The sequence below is a fragment of the Phalacrocorax aristotelis genome, chromosome 18 (genome assembly GCF_949628215.1).
Source record: "Phalacrocorax aristotelis chromosome 18, bGulAri2.1, whole genome shotgun sequence".
NCBI lineage: Eukaryota > Metazoa > Chordata > Aves > Suliformes > Phalacrocoracidae > Phalacrocorax > Phalacrocorax aristotelis.
The window spans coordinates 4885366-4904062 of NC_134293.1; the positions used below are offsets into that span (position 1 = coordinate 4885366).

General features: G+C 43.0%; 1 protein-coding gene across 2 annotated transcripts in view; it reads right to left on the reverse strand.

The window, feature by feature from the left end:
- The window catches only part of ACACA (acetyl-CoA carboxylase alpha), a 138278-nt gene that overhangs the window by 97790 nt on the left and 21791 nt on the right, over positions 1–18697 (reverse strand). For both annotated transcript variants that reach the window (XM_075113150.1, XM_075113149.1), the window contains 20 exons: positions 18498–18636; positions 18155–18264; positions 17583–17664; positions 16262–16360; positions 15584–15690; positions 14734–14844; positions 14026–14235; positions 13303–13473; positions 10822–10983; positions 10358–10521; positions 9385–9535; positions 8762–8865; positions 7775–7856; positions 6518–6663; positions 5369–5519; positions 3895–4029; positions 2817–2963; positions 2118–2306; positions 1432–1532; positions 746–834 (listed from right to left, as the gene is read on the reverse strand). In XM_075113150.1, coding sequence (XP_074969251.1) covers positions 746–834; positions 1432–1532; positions 2118–2306; positions 2817–2963; positions 3895–4029; positions 5369–5519; positions 6518–6663; positions 7775–7856; positions 8762–8865; positions 9385–9535; positions 10358–10521; positions 10822–10983; positions 13303–13473; positions 14026–14235; positions 14734–14844; positions 15584–15690; positions 16262–16360; positions 17583–17664; positions 18155–18264; positions 18498–18636 — 2650 coding nt within the window. The remainder of the gene's footprint in view (positions 1–745; positions 835–1431; positions 1533–2117; positions 2307–2816; positions 2964–3894; positions 4030–5368; positions 5520–6517; positions 6664–7774; positions 7857–8761; positions 8866–9384; positions 9536–10357; positions 10522–10821; positions 10984–13302; positions 13474–14025; positions 14236–14733; positions 14845–15583; positions 15691–16261; positions 16361–17582; positions 17665–18154; positions 18265–18497; positions 18637–18697) is intronic.

The following is an 18697-nucleotide window of genomic DNA, read 5'->3' on the forward strand; positions in this document are numbered from 1 at the left end:
CAGAACTACATATTTAAACCATTTTTCTAATTCTAATTTTTCTGCAGATGCTCAGAAACAAGGAAACAAAAATCAAGCTCTAATATGAAGCTTCTACACGTGGAATACCCAAGTGAGGGAACTCTCCAGTGGTGGGCCAACGCTGACAGAGTCAGTGAGGGAATGCAAGGGAAAACTGCTTCATCTCTGATCTTGAACAAGTAGAGACCACACAGACTGGCTGAGCCTTAGTGAGCTCAATAACAGGCTAGAAATGACAACACAAAGAATCTCATAATTCAGTGAGTCTGTCTTTCTACTCTAGGTCATACAGAAGTCCTCACTTGGAGGATCATAAACTCATACAGGAGCTATTCTGTTGAAGATTTACAGGGAAAAGGAGCATTCCTACACCTAAGAGACCAGAGTCATTTTATGACATGTAAACTGTGGGTAAGACGACACAAGATGTAAAAATGATGGATACACCAACAGTGGAAAACCAGCAGAACAGATAGCTTTGGGGTGGAGTTTGTCATTTGCTTGTCATAAGCATTATGAGCACTCTTACTACAAAAACGCAAACTGGACATAAGCTCCTCTACAAACAACAGGATCTGACTGGTAGACCTTTAAAAGAAAACCTGTGTAGCTTAGCCTCACCATAAAGTCAGAGTAATCTTTCTTGAAGGAGGTTCATGTGGACCTTCTGGGACAAAATGTGGTTCTTTCAGAAATCAAATCCTTGATGTGCTTAGAGACTCACCATGCTGAAACTGAGTCTCCACCTTCAGATACTGACGGAGCAGATCCATCACCACTGCTTTCATGTGACCCCGAATACCACTCCGGTACCTGCAGAAGCAAGTAAGTCAAACCTAGCACTGAGTGAGAGTGGCACGGTCCTGCTCCTGAAGACCTGCAAGTGAATAACACTCAACACGAGGCAGAATAAGCCTGTTTGCTTATGGAAAGAAGTGTAACTGGTTCTGAAAACCCCAACTGTTGTGTGAATACATAACCCCTGCCGTCACTGTTGTGGAGTAGCATGGCCCATGATTTGCATCAAAATGTCCTTTTTCTTCTAAAAATACTCAAAACTCTAGATGCTGAAAGGCAAAACACACACGAGCGGCTTGATGAAATGGCCAAGATGTGATCAGCGTCCAGACAGAAGTTAAATCTTTCTTTCATATGGCAAAGGGAAAAAGAGGAAGAATCTGTATGTGTGCTTCACACAGGCAGTCAGGAGCCACACACATGGACCCCTCACTGTGTACCTCCCTGAGGGAAGAATGCAGGCTTATTCCTAGTGGTTTAGACTCCGAGTGTAATAAAACCGTCCGAATAAAGACAAGCAGCTTCACGTCTTTCAAGCACCAATAACAACAAGAACAACAAAAACAAAAAAACACTAAAAACAGAGATGGGGCACCCCTGAAAATGGCTCACCTCTGTACAAGCTGCACGATGCTCTGAGTGTTCATGAAGAAGACCTCACGCTCTGATTTACGGTTCAAGGTGGCTGCATGGCTATCCAAGATATTGGCAATCTGAAAGAGAGCAATCACATGCCAGTCCCAGTCCTGGATGGGATCTGGCTGAACAACCAGCAGAGAAGCTGAGAACTCCCAGACAGACCAGACCCAAGCTCCAGCAGACTCCAGCAAAGGCCAAAGCCTTAAACTGCTAAGGAAGTTAATGACCTGACAATGACACAAAAATCAATGCACAATATCGTATACTGGAGAAATCATCTTCCAACATCTCATTACCTGATCAGGCCTCCCTTAGTTGCAATCACTCTTTTTTAAGGTTATGTTGACACTACAAATTGCACTGCAGCATATGTACCAGCAAATAAATAAACACCCACAAGGCCACTGATATGATTCAGCTGCCTCCAAACTGCCTGTTTAAAGCTATACTGAGCAGGGAACACATATTGTTCAGCACAGGTAAAAGAGGCAAGCCTTTAAGCTTAAGTGATGCAGATAAGTATCTTTCATCACGAAGATCCCATGTTCAAATGCACCTTTCAGGTCCACTAACCTCCAGATAAGTTAAAGGAACTTTCTCTCTCTCTCTGCCCCAACACAAACCTATTTTTGTTCCTCTAAATAAGTGTGGTTGATCACCTGTTGGCTGGGAAACTGGCAAAGGACTGATGTGATGTTGCTGGCATATTGGGCCATCTCTTTCTTGATGGACTTCTCTACATTGGGTGGGATCCGTCCAGAAACACTGGTCATGATGTCCTGAAGTTCCAGCAGAGGCAAAGATGGATCCCTCAGTGTCTTCATTAGTCGCTCAACCCAGCCTTTCACCTAGAGAGAGACAAGTGAGTGTAAAGACAAGCATAAAGAAAAGAATAAGCACCGAGAAGGGAGAAAAAGAAAGGCTTTTCACTGAGGTCTTCTTCAACACTGTTTTATCACACAGCTAGTCCAGGGACTAAGAGAGGGAACTGGGGTAGATGACAAAGCTGCTGTGCTACCTTACACCAACAGCTGACTCAGATTCATCCACCTTCTTTCCTCCTCCCTCTAGGACTTCTACCACTGCTGGCTATGCACACAGCTCCCATGTACAAGGCTGCAGGCTCAAGAAGTAAAGATCAAGCTCAACTCCTTGTCTTTGTTTGGGGTGCCACAGATGGGACTTTCCCATCTTACTCTCTGGTGAGACCAACTATAAGGAAGTCTAAGAAAGAAAACCGAACTGAGCTGGACTAGCAAGGTAGTACTGCCCTTACTCTTGGTCCTCTGGCTGTGACAGCCTTACCTTGAGTTGAAAGAATATTTGTGCTTTTCCTCTGAAACAAAAGTAACCAGTACCTTGCTGCTGAAGTAGGGCTCTGGCAGGCAGTATCCATTCATCACATTGACCAGGTTATCAAGGACATAATGGAAGATGCGATGGAGTTTCTCGCCTCGCAGCGCTGTGCTCTGGATCTGCGGCAAGGTACCCGTGTGCAGTTCAGCCTGGAAACACAATGAACAGCACAGAGTCACTAAGCCTCCTGTATGGCATCAGCCATGGTGGTAACATCCAGTTACCCTCAGCTGAAGGCTCAGATTTAACTTGGGAGAATTTCCAGAGTGGAAAATACACTTGGTTGAGAGACAGAAAAGTTATGAGCTGGATCTCTAACAGTTCTGTGTTGTGTACACCCACAAAATAAACTTCCAGCCTCTCTCCCAAATAGATTACAGTTGATCTCATTGTTTAGATCCAGAATGACCAAAAATCTCAAAGGAAAGCACAGGGAAAAGCCAACAGTTTGGTGCTGACAATCGCTTTTTACCCCCTGCATGACAACCTCCCACAATTTTCAGCTAGCTATTGCTAAAGGAACAATAGATTCTCTTCCACCACCACCAGCTACACCCCAGCCAACCACCCCTAAATGAATATATCTCTTTGTCTTTCACCTTAAAAAAGATTTATGTCCTATGGTCTTTTTTTGTATTTCCAGATATGCTACAATTGCTTTCACAGGGCATAACACTCTAGGAGTTGAGATATAAACTCCCATAATTCCAAAGAGGGTCACTTAAAGAAGAATAAATGATAAATAGAAGTTAAATAAACTTGCATAGAAATAAAATAGACAGAAAAATCTGGCCAACCTCCAATAGCCTAGACAGCCACGTACCCACAACAGTACTGAGTTACTCTGTACTCTTCTTATGAAGAGAACAAGGATGGTACATAAGCTTAGGCTGAATCAGAGAAAGAGACAATAATCTGGGTCCTAGTCCTCATCTGAGACAAATAAATAGTAAAGTGACAATTCCAGTACAATGCACAAATCTGAAATTGTTTCAGTACACTGGACCATCTCGTACCACTCTCAACTTCACCCCCCTATTAAAAACACAACGAACATCTGCGCTTCCTGCAACTTCTCACCTGCTGAACCCTGCTGGGATCATCCAGCTGGAGCTTGGCAATCACACACCCTGGATCCAAGACTGCCCCTGGGCGTTTAACATAATGGATGCAGCCTGATTCTCCTGCTGTTAGCGTCATCACCATTTTCATCACCTGTAGCAAGGAAAACAGGTTACACACTCACCTTCCATGTTCCCCAAACGGTTCTAGTTTTGTGAGCCAGCAGCCAATGTCCTACCACGGACAAACTAACGTGCACAGGCACCTTTTGTGTTCAGGCTTTCTCAAAGGCTTAAAAGCACACACATTGGGAACAAAACCCCAGACACTAAAGTGAATTGTAGAACAAAATAAGTGGCCACAAATTAGTGCAGCAGGAAGCCCTCCTCTGGAACGTCACCTGTTCCACTGCCTGGACCGACAGGTACCCAGGAAGGTCCCACGTTCAACAAAATGAACAAAGCAGATACAATTTACTGCTGCAGCTGCTGCACTCTGAAGGCTAGGAGTGGGAGAGCCACTCTCAAAAGCTACAGCAACACATTCACTTTTAACAGAGGGAACTAGGATTACTTTCTAGAGGTCACAGGTCTCAGCCCTCTCTTCACAAACAGATGCGTCCTTAGATCAACCACAGAAGCTCTTGCCTTTGGAGCAGAAAGGTTGGGTATAGGGCAAGACAGTCTGGTCTTACCACTGCTATACTACAAACCACAACTGGGAACACAGGAATTGAGTAGGTGGTTCCTTCTTCACCATGGCTCTGTTGCAGTGTAAAAGCACTTACATAAAATATCTGGATCTCTGGCTTGGTATTTTTCTCCTACACATTGTCCCCAACTGGCTTATTTGCCCCTCTGTCAACATACACCCTCCCCTCCCTCAGATCTGGTTTGAGCCATGCACTCCTACACAACCTCTTGTGCTTTCCTCACTGTGATGCAGAAATTGTTCTTCCTCCTCCTCTCTAAGAGTTAAGTAAGTTCCAAGGGAGAACGGAGGAGTGACACTTATTAACTCATCTGATCAACCTGATAAATGATCAGGTAACCAGAGAAGTCTTGATTTGTAACTTAATCCTGGCATACAACTCTGCTTCTGAGTCTGTGTTAGTACCAAGTAGTGGCCTACAAGTAGAAGGCCTTCTTCACCACAGCTAGAAAACACAGTACATGTGGATCCCACTCTCCTTAGCCATCACAGCAAGATAACAACCGCGGTCCTACTGCTGAGAAATTTTGCTTATCTTGGTATACAGTCATTAACACTCAAATTTCAGCTGTTAAGTAATTTCTTCCCCACCCCATCATTCTGACTGCTGATTCCTGTATTAGTCCAGGTTAAAACACAGACAAAATTTGGAAAGGAAATACTGTGAATTATCCTTCACGCTCAATTCCCAGTTCCAAAGCATTCAACTTTTTTCCTCCCCAGCTTTTGCCTAGGCAGATTCAGCATCTGCAGCCAAGTCAGTTCTTTGAGACTCTTTTACCTCTATTTCTGCAAAGCACTGGCCTGCAAACACATGTCCCCCATCCTCCACCACATATTGGATAAGCTTCCCAGCCGAAGGTGAGCGCAGAATGGAGGGATCGTTCTCCTTTTCAAACACACAGGTCTTGTTACCTATAGTGATGCGATACCTAGCAAAGAATGGGACAAATCACTGCAACAGAATTTCTTGTGGAAAACATGGGAAGGGGAAAATCCACTCCTCCTTTCCCTATTCTACTTCAAAACAAAACTAAACAAAACCACCTCAAACGGCTCTTCTGAGCTGAATGGTGCGGCCCTGCATATGAAAGTTCAGATTAATCACATCAGAACAGGACTATGGAAGTCAGGGATCAGAAACCAGAAAGAATAGCTCTTAGCAAGGTTGTATGCATGTTACTCTTCTGCTTCTTCTCTACCAACTGGTATTACTCGCTGTCAGAAACAATGAAGTTCAAGATTTCATATAAATAAAAACTGATGTTAGTGGAGATTCCACTTGCCATATATAACACACAGTACTTTCACCAAACTGCCTGCCTCAAGCAAAATCCTCTTGCATACAGAGCAAAGCTGAAAAGAGCAGGATGTGCTCATGTAGCAGGCTGAGAGGGGAAGATTTTAACACATTTTCCAACCCATAAAGCTACCCAAACTCTTTGTACTCCTGACCAGATTCACTACATTTGTCACAGAAAAGAAACCAGCAGAGGGAGCAGTGGCTCGCATTCCGGAAGCTGGAGATCTACTGACCTTATCGCTATGATCCCTGCAGGGAATTCTAAGGGAATGCACTGAAATAGTAAATCTTGTATCTATTTCTAAGGCAGCTGTGGCATTTCAAGGATTTTGAAGATTTTCATGGGTTTTTTTTGTTTTTATAATCCAAAAGGGCACTTTTAAAGAACCAGCGGGAGAATACGGACTCCACATTGTTACACATTCAGACCTTTCTTCTAACAGTAGCCAAGATCCATTCTTCAGGTGAAGGCAACTTCTCCCTTTAAACTCACCCATAATACACCTACTAACATCTTCCTAGGAGAGAATTCCCTTCCCAGCTGATCTTTGGGAAGCTTCAAGTTACACGTCCAGCCAGTTTTGGCTTGTATGTAAATGTTAAACATCAATCTTTACAGGTTGCTACCTGTCCACTTCTTCTTTCATGTAGGTAGTATAGCTGCTACCATCATAAGATAGAAGCAGTCCTCCATCACTCAGCCGGTGCACATCAACTTCCACACACGAGCTGTTCATGATGACCACATAGGAATTGGGAGACTGTCGGGTCACCTGCAGATCCACAAGAATGGTACATATCACATGAAATAACACAGCATTGATAGTGCCTGGGTTGCCACAACACACAGTTTTCCAAGCGCCGCAACACTGTGAATTAAAGAAGGGGAACAGAGCCATTTTTTTCACCTTAGATGGAAAAAACCAACATAAAGAAACTTGGGATCACAAAGCCAAGCATTTAGCAGTCAAGAGATTCCAGAAATAATGCTGTCCATGAATCTTGATTTAATCCTCTTACACTAATGTGTTAATTGTACAAGTTTGATTACACAATTATATATAATTTCTTCATCCTGACCTACGTACAAGTCACAGTCGTGTACTAAAATTGCAGCGAAAGCAGCTAAAGCTCTCCCTGGAAAAAGGGGTCCTATCACAGTCTCTGCCACAGAGTTCCTATCTGAAGCTGGGTAAATCACAGCATACGTTAGCTGCTGTTCAGTGCCTCTCTGTTTCTCATCAAAGGGGTGCCACGACAAACTCATGGAGGTGCAGGGGTGCAGAATACTTATAGCTGCAACGAACAGTTTATGATCATGTCATAAAAAACTTCAGCATAACAAAGTTGCCTGAGGAAGCTAATTAAGATTGCACAGGCAATCTTAAGTCTAGTATTTCCTAACCTTTGTATGCTTAGTTTTGCAACCTTTAAACAGTATTTCTATTTTTTGCACACTGCAGAGAAAAAGCAACACTAAAGGGAGAAATTGCTACAAATTCTGTCATGCTGATGAAACTGGGCTCAAACACTCAACAGAGTAAATCCACATATTCAGAAACATCAATTGAAAGTTTTGGTCAACCAACAGTCAGTAGTCTTTGCTATAACAAAGTATTCTTCAGCCTATGCAGAGCATTTCTTGACCCCAGAAGGTTAAAATGTTTACAGAGATACACAGAGATATTGAAATGCAAAGATGCGATGGGGTATTACCATAAGGGAGATTGTGCTGATTTTTTTAACCCTACTAAAGCAGAGAAAATAAACCCTGCACAGATTTAGTTCCAATAATTACATGTGTTATTAAGCCAGAGCAGCCCACAAACCGACATCTCCAACTAAAAGTGGCAAGAGAATGGGTTTCCACACTGTGCATTGTACCTTCAGCACATACTTCCGTCCTTCATAGATGAGTTCCACATCCACAGTGTTTAGCAGAGTATGAGCAGGCAGGACTTGGCCCCTTGAAAGAGAAGTACAAAACAAAACTGGTCTTCCAGAAGCCACCAAATGGCTATCAGGGGCCCAAGCAGGTTCAAAGATGCATGCAAGAATTTGAAAAACCCTAGCAGCGAGATGGGAGCAGGCTTTTAAATGGTCTCTTCTTAGGAGAGCCATGTATCGGCTTGACAAAGCCAGCCCATTTCTCTCCAGCCACACAGACCAGCTTTACTCTCCCTTCCATTCACCCACTTTCGCCTTAGAGAAGAGTCTGCAAAAGGAACATCGCAGCCTGAATTACAGAACACGCAGCATGTCTTAACATAGGGATAATGCAGCTTTTCTCCCTGCGGCTCTGTTTACGTATGGACTCACTAACAGGACACTGAAGGGAAGAACTCAGTTAAGAGTGCACCTGCCTGGATCACGCCAGGTTTAGCCTGATGGAGTGTTATGACTAGTTGTCCTACAGTACCTGCTCTACTTTAAAGCCAGCAGGAGCAGAGAAGGCTTTCTAAATACTAGTGGGAAACATTCAGTTTGGAAGGTTATGTCAAATGTGGAAAATTATATCAATCCTCAGAAGAGAAGGAAGAAAATATCTGGTGATTCAAGACTCCCTAATGTTGCCCTGGCAGCACACAGAGAAAGAACTCCACATTTCTGAGTCATTTCTTGGAGCTTCTGCCAGAACTGTCAGAAACCAAACCAACCTGTGCAAACAGCAGGGGATGTTTTGGGGACGTGCACAGATATCTGTCAGTTTTCTTAGGCCGATACATAAACAACCTCCTGGGGCCAGAGAACAGTCAGCAGATAACAAGCTCTTTGCATTTCCTCACTCTACTGTACTTGAACAAAACTTGTAAACCAAAACTAATTACTATCTGCTTATCAGCTATCTACCAGACCGGCTTGCGATTTTACCTTTCTAGAGAGTGCAGGAAGTTTGAGACACTGTTTCGGAAGCTCACGTCAGCCACATGCAGAGCTCCACACACCACTCCCAGCATGGTATCAGGCCTTTCAGCCTAGAAAGAAAGTATACATAACACAGTTACGTCTCCTTTAGCTTCAGTCCTTTCTGGACACCCACTTGAAGAATCAACAGTCTCAGCTATATTTTTGGTTCATGGGCAACCTCTCTTTAAAATTAAGTTGGTGTAGCATCCATGCAAACACTACATAGAAGCAATTACCTCTGTAACTCCTTAAAAGAAAACCACATCTTTTTCTTCCTGGATCAAATCCTGAGGCTCCACCTACATTTCCACTACCATCTGTCCCAAACTGCAAACCGAAACACTAGCCTTAATTCACACATACAGTAAGATGCTTTTCTGGCCGACTTTAAGATTCCCTGATAGGGATGACCTGGGATTTTGATATAAATAAGAATTAAGGCCAGTGAAAATGTTCATAAAGCGGTGAGTGGAAATTAACCACTCCTAAATCCTTGTCCGCTTGCAACCAACATGCACCAAGCTTGTCCCCCCACTCCCTTCCCCTCCTCACTCCAATTTGTAGTCCTGAAAAGCAACCAGCTGCACCTGAACTTTCTCAGCAATAAGCCGATCCAACCAGCCAGTGTCAATGCGGTTCTGCTGAAAGCTTTCTGTTTCCAACAGTTTAATCAAGTACTCAACAGTGGTTCGGAAATCCCCTCGGATGGACAGCTCCTTCAAAGCCACTACCATGTTTCTGGAAGAGAAAAGGATACCCATTGTTTATCCCATGCTAACAGTAATGGGCAAGCTGGTAACTCCAGATAGTTCCCCATGAGCTGCTGGGAAAAAACAGTCTGAAAGTAACACAAAAGAGCATGTGCACTGGAGCAAGATCCTATATGACATGCTTGGGAATGAAAGAACATTGATTTTCTTCAATCTGCTGCTGGTGTGAACAAGAGCAGCTCAGCCAGCACCAGCTATGAGATGAGGAGTTCCCACTGTTATCATCATCTAGGCACCTACCACACGTCAGCAGTATACATAAGATGGAGAGATGTGGTCTCCGTCCCACCCAGAATGGAACAGAGGAAAGGCCCTGGATGAAAAATGGCATGGATGACAGGTCAGCCAGCCTTGTACCATGACTGGATGCTTTAACGTTCTGCACCACATAAGGACACTCGATGGTTTATAAACCATTATAGGGCATTAGCATAAGAATCAATCTTTTTCCTGTCAGAAGCCTTCCACCTGAATGTTTTCAAAGAGGGACTTCAACACAATGGTAGCTATATCATACCTCAGCAGCAGGCATAAAAGGCAGGAATGAAACAGAAAGGAAAAAAAATAAGGAGAAATAAGCAAAAAGTGTAGAAATGTAGGTGTAACACAGTGGAATTGCAAAGCAAGACAGGATGAGAAGCCTGACCATGATTTGGAAAACAAGGTAAAGAGAGGGAACTTCTCTTAAAACTCCTAGAAGTAAGGAGTCTTGTTTTATCCATGGCACTTTGGATCAAAGAGGACAAAACCAAGCAACTTCCACGGTTCTACCATTTTTCTCACTACTTACGAGATGGCTTCTTCACGATTTTCTCCCCAAGAGAAGCAGTGACCAAACTGAGAATCAGCAAATTCATGGAGCCCTCCTGCAGCAGCAACACTGAAATAGCCCCAGACATTCTTATTGCTGCGGAAATTCAGTTCCTGAACTGTACCAGAACTGGGCTTAAATCCCTGTAAAGACAGACAGACATTGCTACACATCCTAAAGAAAAAGTAAATAATCCAGAAATAGGGAAGTAATGAGAGTTCTGAAGGCTAGAGCACCTGTTTGTGCTGCAACATGATATATACACAAACAAGTTCGGGCTGTGTCTAACCAGAGTCTACAGAACCATCAGCTACATGAGATAAGGGAAGAATCTTTTAAATTTGCTGCCAAAATTTTCAGGATCAGCAGCAGGGATTGAACCCAGGTGTAAAGCCTATGGTTATGAGAGTGTGGTCAGCAACTACAGAATTTAAAACACTCACCTCATCAGGATTCTCACTAGTGATACGTGCAGCGATGACATGGCCACGTGGACAGGGGACGTGGGCTGAATTCTCAAAATCAATAGATGCATCTCCCCATGGCGAAACTCCGTACATCACTCGGATATCCTTGATCCTGTGGAGGGGAATCCCCATGGCAATCTAAGGAAAAAATTAATAATATAAATAATAAAGGAAACCACCACTAAGTGAGTTTCTCTCCTCACAGAGAGTACCTATCCCCTGAAGAATTAATTCCACCAGTTCTCTGTAGAAGCTGATGCTGCATTTCTTGTATAGCAAATATACACAGCTATTTTCTCATGTGAGCCTTCTCCATTGACATGTCTTGGAACATTCATATTTCTCAGGACAGCTGAGCTTAATGTAATATCCACCTTAAGCCCTTCAGCCAGTATTTTCCATTGACCGATTAAAAGGCCCCAGAGAAAGCTGGCCAGTGCTAGGTCAGCTGATGATGGGCACGCATTAGGCCTGTTAAAAATATACTAAGGTCCCAGTGAGACAGAAGGGCCCTAACTGGTTACAGGAAACCGGAATTTTCCAACAATAAACTGCAGAGAGAGTAACCTGCAGAACTGGCTGCTGGCTGTATCCTTATGGAGTAAAGTCCCACTTGTTCTGTTCATCAGCTGGGATTTTTTTTTACAGCTACAGCTTGAAAAGGCTGAGCTTTAGCTTAACCATTTATTTCAGCTATTAGCCAGACACCAACAGACAAAAGAGCAAACTTGTTAGAATACCAATAAGCCAGTCTATGAAATTGTAGCTAGCATCAGCACTATGAAGAACAGTGCCCAAACAATGAGGAAAGCATCTGACCAGTTACAAAACTCTCAGTGCCTGGCAAATACAGACATAGACTGGAACCACCTGCTGAGAGAAGGCTCACACCAAAGCCAAATAGTCTCCTGACAAAATGAAGATGACCCTGGCTGCTGAGCAGCCTACAAGACATCACAGTTCAACTGCTTGTTTTCTCTACCATCTATCCAATAAACTTCAAAATGCAAAGAGCAGGGAGAAGAGAGAAACTAGAAAGAAAGCAAGAGGGTAAGAATGGGAGGGCTGAGAAAACTGAAGTAGAAAAGCACCTAGAGCCCCTAAGGTGGTGTAAGACAAAGAGGGAAAGAAGACTGTGGCATTCATCCACCAGCAGAAAAGACGAGGGCTGAGAAGAGGGAGACAGCATGGAAGCACACAGGGAGTTTGGTGGGGACGCACAAGGGACAGCATGTGCAACAAATGCTTTCTACAGAATCTGTGATGGATTCCCTCATTGCTTTGGGGATCAGAACAACAAAAAGCCTACTTGTTCATGTCAGCCATAACTGTCACCCACTGTCATGGCTCCCCCTTGAAAAAAGCAATAAATCAAGACAAATTCTTGGTCGCTTTGCCACATCTATTCAAGTATCTAATTATTAGGCACAAATCCTGTTTAACAGAAAGGTTAAAGAGCAGGGATCTTGGCCAGGAGGAAGAAGCATCTGCAATGAGTGAGGGGCTTAGAGAGGAGGAAACAATTGCTCTGGAAGTCAGGAACTGCTCATCAAAATTAAAAAGACCCAAGTCATCTTCCTGAACTTCAAGCAACTGCTGAACTTGCTGAAAGATGAAAGATCCAATTGCCTGTTCTTTTTTCCCCTCCTTTTGTCATTAGAAACTCTAGGAAGAAGCTGTTGTCCCTTGGAGGCAGAGTGGGCGATGCATTGCTCAAAACTGGCACCGCATTTGATCACACTGCTAGCCTCAGAAGCCAACTCGTTTCACAAAATAATTTCAGAGCTTAAACTTGAACTACTCATGGTTAAAGCTTGTCGAGACAGGCTTTTTTATACACAACCTTTCCTTGAATAAGTTTTTCCTACCTTTTATTCCTCTATTGCTTCCCTTCACTCTCTTTTTAACTGAAGTTCTACCTAAGCAGTCTAGGAGAAACAACTAGAGAATAACCGCTCTTGGCTTTCGGAATCAGAAAGAGCCAAATGGTAGAGCTATAACTTAGTGAAACAGTTGTAACAGAAGGGACGCATATATATTTTGGATTACTGAATGAAGCTTTGCTCCAGCCACAGAAAATAAGTCCCAAGCTGAGAAAGTACCAAAACGGGCCTTTGAGTTATTGGGTATTTGTATTGAGGAGGAAATGTGGAGGAGTCACATATCACCTGATGGATGACAGCATGCACATGAGGACATAGGCAATATTAAGTAGAGCTCTCTAATACTTCCTTTATACTCTCTCCTTTATCAGTACCAAGATCTAGTTATCTGCATAATGTCAGTGTGTGATCCAGTTTTAACACAGAACCGGCTGTGACTCAGACAAGAGTCCGCCCCCCTATTTTACTAATGCTTAAGCAGAACAGGTTTTTCACGCTTAGGCCTCTACAACATATCACAGCTTGAGTACTTCTGAAAGCCTCCAGGAGCCCAGGGCCTGGGCACTTGACTCACCTGGAGCTGCGCTGCTGGGAGGTTAACATCAGCTACCATCTCTGTGCAGGGGTGCTCCACTTGCAGGCGGGGATTCAGCTCCAGAAAGTAGAAGCTGCCATCCTGGCTGTACAGGTATTCTACAGTGCCCGCGCTCACATACCCCACCATTTTGGCCAGCTTCACCGCACACTAGGGTATAGGGAAAAAAAAAAAAAAGAGTATTTTATTTCCAGACCCCATGCTCAGTTACCTAAGCTCTGTTTATCACCCCACCCACTTCAGACTTTTTTGCTGGCATTCTGAAACATTCAAAAGCTTGTAACAGGCCCGAGAACTGCTCAAAGAAAAGTATGTGGCACAGAGTGTTGATTTCCAGGTGATTTCATTTACAATTTACAGAAGGCAGAGTTCGAAGCAAATATTTATAATACTCAGCATTAGACAACTCATACAACTCCTGCAGCTTGCTTTTAATATGACAATATACATGTAAAACAAAACTCCCTCCTATTTTTGGGATGCATGCATTTTTGAAGGGAGCTCTACAGCTGTTTGTCAGCACATGATGGACTCAGTCAGTTTTGGAAATGTGAGTGGCTGCCCACACTAAGCAGTTTAAGGCACACAACCCTATACTGCTCCTTTAAAAGATTCAACAATGCAAAACTCCTGGCAATGTCAAAAGTCCTGCGTGTTTCTGGAGTATCACAAGGAAAAGAGAACTTGCAGAGCCACTCTCACCTGTTCCATGTGCTCAAACACCACCGAAGTCGCAATAGAAGCAGGTGCTTCCTCAATAATCTTCTGGTGCCTGCGCTGCACGGAGCAATCCCGGCCGAAGAGAGAGATGGCATTGCCATACTGATCTGCCAGGATCTGCACCTCCAAGTGCCGGGACTGTTTGGCTAGTCTCATTACAAAGATTGGAGAGCCTGGGACTTCAGCTTGAACCTATAGCAGAGACAGCATATAAATAGGCAGATCATTTTTTGTAAACACCTCTCTTACTCACAATCATCCCAAGTTCATTTTTTAAGCAAGGAACATCCATAATATTTCCCCTGGGCCACTTAAGGCTGAAGATACCATGCATCTGCTTGTATAGAATTACAGTGCCATTTCCATTCCTCTCAGCTTTCCTAAATAACCCATAAACTAAAGAAGGCTCATGTCCTTCAGCATTTTTTTGTTACACTGCAGATGCCCTCTATTACCTGGATTTATTCAGCCTCTCCTGTGTGGGCATTTGACAACTGCATTGCATATGCAGATATATGGAAAACCCACCAACATAAAGAGCGAAGAAAGCATGAACTCATGATTCAAAGTAGCTAAACAGGCTCTGATACATAATGCAGGCTTCCCTTTAACATGCCCAATTCAGTGCTCTCAGAATCGCCCAACCTGAACATTTAGAACAAGACAGTACAAACTGATGGGAAAAGTTACCTGTCTAAATAGGTTGGGGAAGTCGTCTGCATTGTTAACTTTCCTGATTCCTTTTCCTCCTCCTCCTTCAGAAGCCTTGATCATGACAGGATAGCCAACCTCCTCAGCAGCCTGACCAGATGGGCAGAAAAATATGGCTAAGTTCAAAAAGTTAGTAGACTCAAGTTGAAAGGATCATTATTTCCCTGTTAATTTGTGTCCAAGCTTCCATGTCTGACTCCATTTAGCAACCAAGACATGAATGGGATAGAAACCAGTTTGAGAGGGTGCCTGTAGTTGGAAATATCAGCAGTGATTTTGTGACTACAGAGAAGTCTAGCCTCTCAAAGTGCTCACAAAATCTTTGTCAGTGCTTGATGCCATTAAATTTACAAACTCACAGAAAAGCTTTTTGTAATACAGAAAATCATTAAACTGAGTAACATGGAAAAGTCACATACTCCACCCCCTTTCTTCACAAAGGAAAATTCCCAAACCCTGTATTGTCCCAGGAATATTTCTTATTCTCAAAATCTTCCTCAAAGGAAAAATTAACAGAATATGAAACCAAGCATGAGGTCATGGGTCTTTATTAAAAACACTTTTTTCCCTGCATTAAACCAAAACCGGAAGAGAGCCCCTAATGAAATAAAACTTCGTTCCCACATCTATCTCTTTCTCCTAATTCTCACCTAATTCTGCGTACTGAGCCCAAAGCTGATATGTGAAAGATCACTTTCCAATTTCCAAGCCTCAGTTCTGTGAGGCTGACAGTCTAGTTCTAGTTTGTACTCCCATTAAAAATAAATTAAACCTCTCCAGGCATTCCTGCAGTAAGACCTCAAACACATTCAGAATACTAGACACCTACCCGCAGTCCGTCATCTGCGTCTTTCACATAGCCTTTTTCATATAGTTCCTGAGGAACATTCAAGATACGCTTCTGAAGATCACTTTCCTGCCAGTCCACTCGAAGACCTGAAATATAAGCATTATCTTCTTAGCTCATTCTGCTGCAGGGCTCAGTGAGAATTCACACATCAGACACTGGCGAAACAAACAGTGGTCATAGTTCCCCAAGTCTGGAAGCATTTACAAAAGAGAGAATGCAGAGTGTTAACAGACATCTCTGTTTTCTGCTGAGCAGATCTCTTCATTCAACAAACTACATCCTCCTTCATTTACCTTGTGCAATTCTGAGAGGTTGTTATTTATAGTCTTTTCAAACTGTATAGAGCTTCCATGGAAGCAGAATATTGGCTGTGTGCTCCAAAACTACACGCTAGAAAGGGAGAGACTGCAGAAAAACCAGATATTACAGCTGTACTGTTAGACTAACAGCACGTTACACAACATGTACATTTTGCCTGACATATCCATATATACCGTAGTCACTACGTCTTAGCCTGGAATAACACAAATTTGAAACCCTGAACAGATGGAGCATCTCTTCAAACGCCTTTTCGTGCACTGACTTTTCTTAAAGATCAAACGTGTTGAAGAAAAAAAATTAGAATGGTCTTGACAAACACAGCGATTTCCTTCTTACCACTGCCGCTCCAAGGAAGAGTTGGAATGCCGGCAGTCTGAGCCACTATTGAAGAAGCAATTTTATCTCCTAAGGCCCACATTGCTTGGCTTGGAGGACCTGCAAAGAGCAAAAACAATGCATGAGAGAGACACAAGAGATATCAGACACCAGGGAAATGGCCAGAAGTCTGATGTGGGTTCCATGTAAGAGGGATAAACAAACACTCTTAGCAGGGTTGCTGCATGCCACATCTCAACTGGTGTAAGTCACATTTCTGAACTAAAACAGAGAGCATTAACTGTATCAGCCAGAAACTAAAACCAAACAGACTAGAGTACTTTTGACCAACAAGAAGGAAAAGGCAATTGAAACTACAGCGATGTAACCACAGACACATCACAATAGCTTGTTACATGCCCATCCTGTTAAAGTCCTGGCACACTCAGCTTGCAAGCACCACTCTCTGTCCATGTGTCCTCAAGCTGGGCCTGCTCTCAAAGGGATGGCAGGTACCAGTAGCTGGCATTAGGTGTGCACATCACATGCTACAGGAATAATAATTCAGTGCCCTGATTTTACTTGAAATGTGTTTGCATGGGACTGTGGCATATGATTGGTAAGAGATTTAAACTGGGATTAAAATACAGCTTTTAAATCCACCCCTCTTCAAGGGTCCAGAGTATTTCTGTGGTTATGGCCCAAGCCATTACAGATAAAAAGATCTGCTAGAAGTCAGAACGTGACACAACTATCCCCAGGCTACGTTCAGACCATGACTTTTATCACAAGTCCATCTTCAGTTTTAAACACAGCACGCATCCCAGACCTTATCCAATTCAGATCCATGCGGTTCAGGAGATGAGGCTTACTGCAACAAACATCTCCAGCACTTGGTTATTTACACAGCTAACTAGACCACAAACTTCATATATTGTCCACGTAAAACTCCACTCTTTCCATCAAACCGAACTACAAACACCCTCTTTAAAATGATGACAGGGACATTCAGCTTTCAAAACAATCTGCTTTAACAGGAATCTGTTCTGATCTAGTACCTCACAATTTTCAAAAACATGTTGGAGAACTTGCCACTTCTCCCACAAAGAACTATTTCCCAACACATTCCAAACCTCATCTAGTTTCATTAGCCTCGATGACTGGAAACAGACTATGCTGTTAGACGGCATATTCTGTTGCTCTGACTACTGTAAAGATCATCAATCTCGCACTTGTAAACGATACCTCATGGCTCTCTTTTAGACCCAGAATCTTCTATCTCACTAAAACCACCCATCTTAAAATAAGGACTAGATGTTAGGTCAGAAGTATATATCCTCACCCATGAAAGCAATCCCATTTTTGTGGAGAAGTTCTGGTAGTTTAGGGTTCTCAGACGCGTGGCCCCAGCCAGCCCATACAGCCTGCGTAAGAAAATAACATAAGTCACTCTTTGTTTTAGTAAAACAAGCAAGTGAGCAGGAATAGAAAGCATGCAGGTACTTCAAGTCTTTCTTTTCCTCATTGAAAATAGTCTCCATGGTGTGCTTAGTTTAAAGGGCTACTGTCTTGTATTGTGTAGACAAGTCACAGAAGGCTGCTGAAGCAAGCTGTTGAAGAGGAACTAAGAATAGGTGAACGGTGAAAGTTTCCATGAAACTAAATTTGAAGTGAACAGTGAACTTCAGTGAAAGTGAAGAAAGAACAGTGAAATGGCAAACCTTCTATCTCCTGCAGATATTCTTATTGGGAAATCCACAGCATTGTAATACACATTGCCTTTTGGTGCTAGTAGAGGTTTGTAATTTCAATTTCCTTGACTTATCTTTTACCCCACTTACAACTCGTTATTTAAGGAGAGGAGATTGCTTAGCGATACATCCTGTTTTAAAAAGCATCTTCGACACTTCTCACCTGCACTGGAATCCGCTTAGCAATATCAAGAATGAGTTCCACATTTGCATAGTTGTTGTTGTTCGGTCCTCCTGGAACTGGGACGTAGTGATCCGCCATTTTAATATACTCTGTGAACACAAAGCAGGTCTCATTTAGACTGCAAACCTAATAAACAGAATTTGGTCTAAAACTCCCTAAATCTACAGTACTGGAAGTACTTAATCTCCTCCCAGAAAAAAATCTGTTACTTGACAGAATGGTACGTGATACAGTGGACGTACGTTCAACTTCTTGCGTCCTTGTGGGCAGACAGGTCTGTGCAAGGAGAGGGTTGTACACCTTCACGCTCTTTTCAACTCACCTGCATTTGCTTTCAGATCCTCAGGAGTCACCATGACAACAAATCTGATTGCCCGCTCATTTCTAAACATCTCATAGGACCAGCGTCGGATGGATCTCATGCATTTCACTGCTGCAATGCCATTATTTGCTATCAGGACCTGAGTATATTAGAAGCAGGGATGAGACAGAGTCTAAATAGCACAAAACACTAAACGATAA